The following is a 12,122-nucleotide window of genomic DNA, read 5'->3' on the forward strand; positions in this document are numbered from 1 at the left end:
TTTCTCCTCCTCTCAGTCCTAAATGGCTTATCCCTTATCCTTAGACTGTGTCCACTGGTTCTGGACTTCCCCAACATCTGGAACATTCTTCCTGCATCTAACCTGTCCAGTCCCGTCAGAATTTTATGTTTCTATGAGATCCCCTCTCATCCTTCTAAACTGCAGTGAATAAAGGCCCAGTTGATCCAGTCTCTCCTCATATGTCAGTCCAGCCATCCCGGGAATCAGTGTGGTGAACCTTCGCTGCATTCCCTCAATAGCAAGAACGCCCTTCCTCAGATTAGGAGACCAAAACGGAACACAATATTCCAGGTGAGGCCTCACCAAGGCCCTGTACAACTGCAGTAAAACCTCCCTGCTCCTATACTCAAATCCCCTAGCAATGAAGGCCAACGTACCATTTGCCTTCGTCACCGCCTGCTGTTGCTGCATGCCAAATTTTAATGACTGATGTACAATGACACCCAAGTCTCGTTGCACCCCTCTTTTCCTAGTCTGCTGCCAATCACATAATCTGCCTTCGTGTTTTTGCCCCCCAAAATGGATAACCTCACATTTATCCACATTATACTGTATCTGCCATGTATTTGCCCACTCACCTAATCTGTCCAAGTCACCCTGCAGCCTCTTAGCATCCTCCTCACAGCTCACATCGCCACCCAGTTTCGTGTCATCTGCAGACTTGGAGATATTACACTCAATTCCTTCATCTAAATCATTGATGTTGATTGTAAATAGCTGGGGTCCGAGCACTGAGCCCTGCTATTCTGAAAAGGCCCCGTTAATCCCGACTCCCTGCTTCCTGTCTGCCAACCAGTTCTCTATCCACATCAGTACATTACCCCCAATACCATGTGCTTTAATTTTGTACACCAATCTCTTGTGTGGGGCCTTGTCAAAAGCCTTTTGAAAGTTCAAATACAGCACATCCACTGGTTCTCCCTTGTCCACTCTACTAGTTACATCCTCAAAAAATTCTCGAAGAATTGTCAAGCATGATTTCTCTTTCATAAATCCATTCTGACTTGGACCGATCTTGTCACTGCTTTCCAAATGCGCTGCTATTTCATCTTTAATAATTGATTGCAACATTTTCCCCACTACTGATGTCAGGCTAACCGTTCTATAATTACCCGTTTTCTCTCCCTCCTTTTTAAAAAAAGTGGTGTTACATTCGCAACCCTCCAATCCATAGGAACTGATCCAGAGTCGATACATTGTTGGAAAATGATCACCAATGCATCCACTATTTTTAGGGCCACTTCCTTAAGTACTCTGGGATGCAGACTATCAGGCCCCGGGGATTTATCGGCCTTCAATCCCATCAGTTTCCCCAACACAATTTCCTGCCAATAAGGATTTCCTTTAGTTCCTCCTTCTCACTTAAACCCTCGGTCCCCTAGTATTTTCGGAAGGTTATTTGTTTCTTTCTTCGTGAAGACAGAACCAAAGTATTTGTTCAACTGGTCTGCCATTTCTTTGTTCCCCATTATAAATTCCCCTGATTCTGACTGCAAGGGACCTACGTTTGTCTTCACTAATCTTTTTCTCTTCACATATCTATAGAAGCTTTTGCAATCAGTTTTTATATTCCCAGCAAGCTTCCTCTCGTACTCTATTTCCCCCCTCCTAATTAAACACTTTGTCCTCCTCTCCTGGATTCTAAATTTCTCCCAGTCCTCAGTTTTGTTGCTTTTTCTGGCCAATTTATATGTCACTTCCTTGGATTTAACATTATCCTTAATTTACCTTGTTAGCCATGGTTGAGCCACCTTCCCCGTTTTATTTTTATTCCAGACATGGATGTACCATTGTTGAAGTTCATCCATGTGATCTTTAAATGTTTGCCATTGCCTATCCACCATCAACCCTTTAAGTATCACTCGCCAGTCTATTCTAGCCAATTCACGTCTCATACCATCGAAGTTATCTTTCCTTAAGTTTAGGACCCTAGTCTCTGAATTAACTCTGTGACTCTCCATCTTAATAAAGAATTCTACCATATTATGGTCACTCTTCCCCAAGGTGCCTTGCACAACAAGATTGCTAATTAGTCCTTTCTCATTACACATCACCCAGTCTAGGATGGCCAGTCCTCTAGTTGGTTCCTCAACATATTTGTCTCAAAAACCATCCCGAATACACTCCAGGAAATCCTCCTCCACCGCATTGCTACCAGTTTGGTTAGCCCAATCAATATGTAGATTAAAGTCGCCGATGGTAACTGCTGTACCTTTATTGCACACATCCTTAATTTCTTCTTTGATGCTGTCCCCAACCTCACTACTACTGTTTGGTGGTCTGTACACAACTCCCACTAGCGTTTTCTGCCCTTTGTTATTCCGCAGCTCCACCCATACAGATTCCACATCATCGAAGCTAATGTCCTTCCTTACTATTGCATTAATCTCCTCTTTAACCAGCAACGCTACCCCACCTCCTTTTTCTTTCTGTCTATCTTTCCTGAATGTTGAATACCCCTGGATGTTGAGTTCCCAGCCTTGGTCACCCTGGAGCCATGTCAATGATGCCAATTATATCATATTCGTTAATTGCTGCCTGCGCAGTTAATTCGTCCATCTTATTACGAATACTCCTCGCATTGAGGCACAGAGCCTTCAGGCTTGTTTTTTTAACACACTTTGCCCCTTTAGAATTTTGCTGTAATGTGGCCTTTTTTGATTTTTGCCTGTGGTTTCTCTGCCCTCCACTTTTACTTTTCTTCTTTCTATCTTTTGCTTCTGTCCCCATTCTACTTCCCTCTGTCTCCCTGCATAGGTTCCCATCTCCCTGCCATATTAGTTTAACCCCTCCCCAACAGCACTTGCAAACACTCCCCCAGGACATTGGTTCCGGTCACGCCCAGGTGCAGACTGTCCGGTTTGTACTGGTCCCACCTCCCCCAGAACCGGTTCCAATGTCCCAGGAATTTGAATCCCTTCCTTCTGCACCACTCCAAGTCACATATCCATCTTAGCTGCGTTTCCGCAAAGAAGTTATAACTAAGATCTGTGAGTTAGTAAAAGCAGACCTGCAATGTAGAAGGGTCAGGAGGACTGCTTTGTCAGTTGAAGTGAAGGTTGCAGCTGTACTTTCATTCTATGCATCTGGATCATTCCAGGCCACTACTGGGGATGTGTGCACTATTTCTCAACATGCAACACATAACTGCATTCGACAGGTGACTGCTGCACTATATCCCCAGAGGAATGATGACATAATGTTCCCCATGACCACCCAGGCAATGTGTGAAAGGGCTGTGGACTTCTCCAGAATTGCTGGCTTGCCCATGGTACATGGCTGTATTGATTGTACCCACATCGCCGTGCGAGCACCTTTGAAGGATTCCGAGGTGTACAGGAACAGAAAAGGCTTCCGCTCCATTCATGTGCAACTCGTGTGTGATGACATGCATCGCGTCACGTCAGTTGATGCAAGATATCCTGGGAGCACCCATGATGCATTCATCCTACGCGAGAGTGCTATATCTGCCATGTACCAGCAGCAGCCAGAAGGGCAGAGCTGACTACTGGGAGACAAAGGGTATGGCCTTGCCACCTGGCTCATGACACCCCTACGCATGAACCGGACAGAAGCTGATAGGGAATAGAACATGTCGCACATTGCGACGCACAGCATAATAGAGAGGACCATTGGCATCTTGAAGCAGCGTTTCCGATGCCTGGACCATTCTGGAGGCGACTTGCAATACTCCCCTGAGATTGTCGATAAGTTCACTGTTGTGTGCTGCATGCTGTATAACTTAGCCATCATGAGTCAGCAGCAGCTGGTAGTAGAAGAACCACCTGAGGTGAGAGTGGCTGATGATGAGGAGGAAGATCAGATGATGTGGAAGACGAAGATGAGGAAACCATGCAACTACCTGAACCCGGAGCACGACGGCGGAGCAGGGTGGGCCGTTGTGCCCCTTTAGAAATTGCTCGAGCCTTGCGCCAGCAGCTTATCCGTAAACGCTTTGCTGCCTGAAGGCTCAGCGACAACTATTCCAAATGGACCATGTTTACTGTTTGGACCTGTTCCGTAATGTGTTAATGGAACAAATAATGGAAATGATTCTTCTTTACTTCTAAAAGTTGTGTAAATAATGGAAATGATTCAGTTATAATTTAAAATATATTTTATTCAAAAATTTAACAAACACTTGTTTGTACTTAACTGAAAACTTTATGTTTATTAAAGTTAAGATCACTTACAAACTTTTAAACTTGAAAATTTACATAACTTACAAAAAGCTTTTAATTTGACAACATTAGCAACAACAGCAGCAGCAAAGAAAGGCTACACCCATCTCTCCTCCACCTTATTCTAAGACCGCCCGCTGCGCTTGGTCTTGTTGACTTCACCCCTGCCCGCAGGCAGAGGCGCAGCGTTTCTCGGGTTGGTACCAAGCTTATTCTCTTGAACATCTCGGGTAATGTGCACTTCTTGATGCAGGGGCGGGGGGTGGGGGCAGGCGGTAATGTGGAAGGCCCGGCTTGGGCCTCTTCAGAGGCTGGTCTGGGGATTGGAATGGGAGTGGTAGTTGATTCTGTCAATGACCGCGGGGTCTGGGCGTGTTCTCTTATTGCAGCAGCTAACTCCGACATTCCCTCCCTCATACCCTGATAGTGTCTCAACTACCTCCAACATTCCCTCCTTGTGTTCACTGACAGTGTCTCAGCTATCTGTGACATGCCCTCCCTCATTATTGAGCAACAATGTGTCAACTAGCTGCAACATTCCCTCCCTCATGTTCACCGACAGCGCATCAGCTACCTCCAATATTCCCTCCCTCCATGTGCACTGACATTGTATCCGCTGCCTGAGACATTCCCTCCCTCATATTCCCGGACAGTGTTCTCATTTCTCGTGAGAATGTTGTTACTTCTCCCGACAGTCCCGATACCTTATCACCCACACCACTGATGTTGTCCAGGAGTGATCGTGTCAGGTCAGTGCTCTCCGCACTCATTGCCATTATCTGAACCACATCTGTTAGATCCTGCTCCTCAAGAGAGCACAGTCGAGCTCTCCTTCTCCTCCTCACCCTGGGTGTGGCTCGTTGCATCCCACTGGGACCTGCAGCCTCGGACAGTGGGGCCCTGGGTGCGCTTTGTTGCACCCCACTGGAATCCCCAGCCTTAGACTGTGGGAAACCATGGAATGTCCCGACAACATTCGTACCACTCAGGAAAGGGGCTGGCACCTCAATGGGCAGCACCTGCACCTCCTCCAGAGTGAGTACAACAGTGGGGGCCTCATCCATTACTTCCCCCTCACACCATGCTCTTGGGTCTGGAAGGTGGGATTGGAAGATGTTCTCCTCTTCAGGCTCGTCTGAGTCTGAATCATCTTCTGCATCGACTTCAACCTTGTCAGGGTTGGCCACAAACTCTGCAAAATATAACAGAACAGACAAATGGTTAGCAGCAGAGGAGGGGCAGGGTGACATGACTAGGCTCACACAGTGCAGGCAGCAGGCTCATTTAAAGGACCACAATGAATGATAGTACATTGCATCAACCGAAGTGTAGCTGATGGAGATATCCCCATGAACCGAAGCATGGCTAGCCCGCGCAGTACGTAACATTTAGCAAAGCCAGACTGTGGAATTTGCAGGACTTACCCTCTCCCTCGAGTGTGGGCCCAGCTTGTGCAGTGGTGGTTGTTTTTCTCCAGGCAGGACCCATTAAAGCTGCGACCCTGTCTTCCAAGTGTGTCAGTGGGTGCAGATTTGCCGGGCCTCCTCCTGTTCAAGTTATTGCTCTTTTGTTGTGTGCCACCTTCCTCTGCAAAGATGAAAATATAACTTTTTAGAGATGGTGTCTTTCTGCTGGGTGGGATATTTTCAGATGATCACACTTAGAATTGCAATTGCATTGAATAAATGAAAATATTACTTATACTACTTGACCAAGGTCCTGCCATTTCTTTTTGCACTGGCCTCCAGACCTCGGGGTGGTCACCATTACTCAGTAATCTTCTGCAACTTGGTTCCAGCATTTCTTCATTTCTTTTGGTGAAACTTTTATGTGACCTCTGCTGGTGTCCAGCTCGTGCCATCTGGCCTCAGTCACAGTAACCAGTGCCTCCACTTCATCCTGTAAGAAATTCTTGGTCCTTGCTGCATTTTGTATTGTAGCTCTGATTTTTCCAATGAGAATTGAAGTTCTGACACACAACTGGCTCTTTAAAAATGGCCGAATGCAGACCAGGAGCTGTACTCGGCATCCGTGCCCTTAGCAATTACGTCAAAAACATCCTTTTTTTTCACGCATGCGCAGAAGGGGAGCATCGTTTTTTTCGGCGCAGACATTAGGCTCCATCCCCACAAAGCTAAAGGGCAGGCTGCCCGGTGCCAATTTCAAAAACTAGAACAGGGAAGCTTGCTACTTACTTTTTTGGAGTAGTCGGGACCAAAAAAAGGGACGTAACTCTGGCAATACGCCCAAAAACAGCATTGGGGAAAATTGAGCCCATAGTCTCAGAATGAGGGGCCACCCAATTAAAATTGAGATGAGGAAGAATTTTTTCTTCTTGGAGGTTTGTAAATCTATGGAATTCTCTGCCCGAGAGCTGTGGAGGCTGGGTCATTGAATATATTTAAGGCAGAAATGGACAGATTTTTGAGGGATAAGGGAGTAAAGGGTTATGGGGAGCGGGCAGGGAAGTGGAGCTGAGTCCATGATCAGATCAGCCATGATCTTATTAAATAGCGGAGCAGGCTCGAGGGGCCAAATGGCCTACTCCTGCAACTATTTCTTATGTTTCTTATGACAGCAGATGCATGGGAACACCATCTCCTCCAAGTCACACACCAGCCCAACTTGGCCACATGTCGGCATTCCTTAATCATCACTGAGTCAAATTCTGGAATCCCCCTCCCTAACAGCACTGTGGGAGTACCTTCCCTCCATGAACTGCAGCGGTTCAAGAAAGGCGGATCACCACCACCTTCTCAAGTGCAACTAGAGATAGGCTATAAATGTTAGCCTTGCCAGTGATGCCCATAGCCCGAGACTGCATTTTTAAATATAGACGGAGAATACAGCTGTCTGTTGGCTTTTTATTTAAACATTTTACAAGTGTCTGTCACATTTCAGATAAAACACCATAGATCACATCTGGTCCAAGTCAGCATGGATTTGTGAAAGGGAAATCATGCTTGACAAATCTTCTGGAATTTTTTGAGGATGTTTCCAGTAGAGTGGACAAGGGAGAACCAGTTGATGTGGTGTATTTGGACTTTCAGAAGGCTTTCGACAAGGTCCCACACAAGAGATGAATGTGCAAAGTTAAAGCACATAGGATTGGGGGTAGTGTGCTGACGTGGATTGAGAACTGGTTGTCAGACAGGAAGCAAAGAGTAGGAGTAAATGGGTACTTTTCAGAATGGCAGGCAGTGACTAGTGGGGTACCGCAAGGTTCTGTGCTGGGGCCCCAGCTGTTTACATTGTACATTAATGATTTAGACGAGAGGATTAAATGTAGTATCCCCAAATTTGCAGATGACACTAAGTTGGGTGGCAGTGTGAGCTGCGAGGAGGATGCTATGAGGCTGCAGAGTGACTTGGATAGGTTAGGTGAGTGGGCAAATGCATGGCAGATGAAGTATAATGTGGATAAATGTGAGGTTATCCACTTTGGTGGTAAAAACAGAGAGACAGACTATTATCTGAATGGTGACAGATTAGGAAAAGGGGAGGTGCAACGAGACCTGGGTGTCATGGTACATCAGTCATTGAAGGTTGGCATGCAGGTACAGCAGGCGGTTAAGAAAGCAAATGGCATGTTGGCCTTCATAGCAAGGGGATTTGAGTACAGGGGCAGGGAGGTGTTACTACAGTTGTACAGGGCCTTGGTGAGGCCACACCTGGAGTATTGTGTACAGTTTTGGTCTCCTAACTTGAGGAAGGACATTCTTGCTATTGAGGGAGTGCAGCGAAGGTTCACCAGACTGATTCCCGGGATGGCGGGACTGACATATCAAGAAGGACTGGATCAACTGGGCTTGTATTCACTGTAGTTCAGAAGAATGAGAGGGTATTTCATAGAAACGTTTAAAATTCTGATGGGTTTAGACAGGTTAGATGCAGGAAGAATGTTCCCAATGTTAAGGAAGTCCAGAACCAGGGGTCACAGTCTAAGGATAAGGGGTAAGCCATTTAGGACCGAGATGAGGAGAAACTTCTTCACCCAGAGAGTGGTGAACCTGTGGAATTCTCTCCCACAGAAAGTTGTTGAAGCCAATTCACTAAATATATTCAAAAAGGAGTTAGATGCACTCCTTACTACTAGGGGGATCAAGGGGTATGGCGAGAAAGCAGGAATGGGGTACTGAAGTTGCATGTTCAGCCATGAACTCATTAAATGGTGGTGCAGGCTCGAAGGGCTGAATGGCCTAATCCTGCACCTATTTTCTATGTTTCTATTATCTTTGGGGGAAAATATTTCATGACCTTGAATTAACCTGGGGGGGGGACGCGGGGGTGGTTACCGATAACGATGAAAGCAACCAAGCAACTTCCAGCCTAGTAAAATGTCCATCAATGATTACCCTCGGATGCATTAAGACCACTTTTACACAGAGCTGTGAAAGAAACAAAGTCTTGAAATTATACAGCGCCTTTTCATGACCTCGGGATATCCCAAAGCGCTTTGCAGCCAATGAAGTACTTTTTGTAGTGCAGTCAGTGCTGTTATGTAGGAAATGTGAAAGTGTGACTGAGACAATGAGGTGTGGCTGAACAGTCGATAAGGAGAGGGCACAGATTTAAGGTGATTGGCAAAAGAACCAGAGGCGACAAGAGGGGAAACTTTTTTACGCAACGAGTGGTTAGGATTTGTAATGCACTGCCTGATTGGGTGGTAGATACAGATTCAATAGTAGCTTTCAAAAGGGAATTGGATAAATATTTGAAGGAGAAAACATTGCAGGGATATGGGGAAAGAGTAGGGGGAGTGGGACTAACTGGATTGGTCTTCAAAGAAGCTGGCACAGACTCAGTGGACCGAGTGGCCGCCTTCTGTGCTGTACTATTCTATGAACACAATTTGTGCACAGCAAAATCCCACGTATCGCAATATGATGATGACCAGGTAATCTAATTTTAGTGATGTTTGTTGAGGGCTAAATATTGGCCAGGACACCGGGAAAAAATCTCCCTCCTCCATTCCTATGAGGATCATCCCACAGCACTGACTGTAAGGGTACAGACTAGGTCGGGTGAGCAGCGAAAGATCACAACTGTGCTCCTGATCCCAGATTTACCTTCGAGTAAAGTCACGAGATCAGCAAGGACTGCAGTAAAGATCACTGGAGACCTGTGATGGGTTGCCAGAACACTGCAGTCAAATGGTGTCCTGGGCTGGTTGTTGTAATGTATGCACCTGTGAATATGCCTCAGGTTTGTAGAGCTGTTGCAACAAACAAAAAGAGTTGGAGAGCTGTTGCATTGTGAGTGGCTTAGCAAGTCACATGATGGGTCACAAGACTGAATAAAACCTCAGTCAGTTGGGTCTTGGTCATCCACAATGAGGTATGCAGTTGTGAGCCTAGTGGATGAACTGGTAATTGTTAAATCTTTGTTAATAAACCAACTAATTCTTAATAGCAATATGTTGCTATGAATTCTTAAGCAAAGAACCCATGAAGGAAATACATTACACTTGTCACTCTATTCTCTTCTGGGTATCCAATAACTTTCTGGGACTCAGCCACTGCCACCCGATAACCTGTAAAGATCTTGCTCTGCAAGCACAAGGAACAAAATTGACCTGTTAAGTTTTTTTATTTTTGCCATTTTAATAAATAAACATGAACTCTCTTTTAATGTGCATCTTCCAGCAATTCATACAGCTGCGATGGACATGCTGGGAGGATCAGGCGTGAGCAGTCAGTGCAGGAAGCCTGACATCATGGCCGATGCTGCCTATGCCATTTTCTCCAAGTCAAAGTCATTTACTGGGAACTTTGTCATCGATGAAGAATTCCTAAAAGAAGAAGGAATAAGGAACTTTGATGCTTATGCAGTTGATCCAGGTACACACAAATGTCCTTGCAGTCAGTTGGTGAAACTCAACTTTTTTTATGCAGAAGCAGAAAAGGCAAAGAGGAGACTTAATAGGTTTTAACCTTGAGTGGTTTTGATGGGGGTGGTGGAAGAGGAATGAGTTTTCTGGGAGTGAAGTAGACTATTTCCTTTGGTTGGGAAGTTAGTGATGAGGAGTCATCAATTTAAAATTGTCACGGAGAGCGTGAGGGGTTAGGTTAGAAGAAATTTTACCCCAAAAAAAGGTTTGTTGGAGCATGGAGTGCTTTGCCCCCAGACCAATCCATTCTTTAAATGAAAATTGGGTGGATATTTAAAGCAGAGTGAGGGTTATATGTGGAGGGAGTGAGGCCGATGAATCAGTTTCAGATTGTTGTTGTTTAGAGCCAACCCAGACACAGTGGGCTGATTGGCCTCCTCCTGTGCGGTAAACCTCTGGTTCTATGGTTGTAACATGGTGAAGGAGTTGGAGGTGACGGCTTTGGAAGAGACTTCGGAAACTTGCTCCACAGCACCACTAGCTGATCAGAGACTGCAATTACATCATTACCAGCCACTGTTTACGTAAGGATTTCCATTTCAAAGATTTAAGTAGACCGTCTCAATTTAAACATTGGCGCAAGAGCATGATAAGAAGTTGGACCGGAAGTGCTGTCATGCACAGGATATTTCAAACCAGGTAGGTCCTACATCTAGATTTAGAAAGGCAGCCTTATAGGATCAGTTTTCATAAAGTTGATGGGATTGTTTCAAAACATTTTTGTTTCACCTACTTTAGAAAACATTGTTTTATTTTCTGCACTCCCTGTTGTGGCAACCCTTGCCTCATGGCCCCACCTGAGAGGGGGATCAGCTGATCTCTTTCCAGACCCCAGCTGATCTGGAACTGGACATGATTTCTTCCCTTTTCCTTCTCCATCTGCAACAGCTGACATTACACATACTGGGGGATTGAAGCTGGCAAGTACCCCGCCACAGGGTACATTTACCTCAAAAGCCTTCAGGGAGCTTATACTGGAGAGATTATCTTCCATGAACAGGTTTCCTGATGGTAGTTGTCCAAAATAAGCAAAGGTGTGAATCAATGGTAACTTTAGGTGGCTATATTTTTATTGAAAAGTATTATTAGTAATTTGTAGATCACCTAGTAAGGTTCAAATCCTCACCACTACAGCAACAAAAGCTTGCATTTATATAGCGCCTTTAACATAGTAAAACATCCCAGGGTGCTTCACAAAATTTGACACCAAGCCACATGAGATATTGGGAGAGGTGACCAAAAATTTGGTCGAAGGGGCAGGTTTTAACGATCGTCTTAAAGGAGGAGGGAGAGCTGGAGAAGAGCGATGAAAACCGGGGATGCTTAAGAGGCCAGAATTGCAGGAACACAGAGATCCTGGAGGGCTGTAGGGCTGGAGGAGATTAGAGATAGGGAGGGGTGAGGGCTTTGAAAACAAGGATGAACATTTTAAAATTTCAGATTTGCCAGACCAGGACCCAATGTTGGTCAGTGAGAAAAGGGTGATGCGTGAATGGGACAGGCAGCGGAATTTTGGATTGACTCAAGATTACAAAGGAAGTGAGCATAAAGGGCTCAAGTTTTGGCCTGAATTGCTCCTATTTTTTTGGAGCAGCTAGTTTAGAATGGAGCATCTTATAGATTGCAATTCTCGGCATTTAGTTTACTCCAGTTCCAGGAGGGGGGGCGGAGGAGAAGGATGGGGGTGGGTAGGGGGGTGGGGGAGAGGGTCGGGGGAGAGAAGGAGAGGGACGGGGGAGAGAAGGAGAGGGACGGGGGGGGGGGAGAAGGAGAGGGACGGGGGGGGGGGGGGAGAAGGAGAGGGACGGGGGAGAGAAGGAGAGGGACCGGGGGGGGGGGGAGAAGGAGAGGGACGGGGGGGGGGGAGAAGGAGAGGGACGGCGGGGGGGAGAAGGAGAGGGACGGGGGGGGGGGGGGGGGAGAAGGAGAGGGACGGGGGGGGGGGAGAAGGAGAGGGACGGGGGGGGGGGAGAAGGAGAGGGACGGGGGGGGGGAGAAGGAGAGGGACGGAGGGGGGGGGGGAGAGAGAG

General features: G+C 46.3%; 1 protein-coding gene across 2 annotated transcripts in view; it reads left to right on the plus strand.

The window, feature by feature from the left end:
- The window catches only part of hsdl2 (hydroxysteroid dehydrogenase like 2), a 142,978-nt gene that overhangs the window by 107,219 nt on the left and 23,637 nt on the right, over positions 1 to 12,122 (plus strand). For both annotated transcript variants that reach the window (XM_070888244.1, XM_070888250.1), the window contains exon 7: positions 9,848 to 10,042. In XM_070888244.1, the coding sequence (XP_070744345.1) occupies positions 9,848 to 10,042 (195 nt within the window). The remainder of the gene's footprint in view (positions 1 to 9,847; positions 10,043 to 12,122) is intronic.

Source organism: Pristiophorus japonicus, chromosome 1, assembly GCF_044704955.1.
Source record: "Pristiophorus japonicus isolate sPriJap1 chromosome 1, sPriJap1.hap1, whole genome shotgun sequence".
Lineage (NCBI taxonomy): Eukaryota > Metazoa > Chordata > Chondrichthyes > Pristiophoridae > Pristiophorus > Pristiophorus japonicus.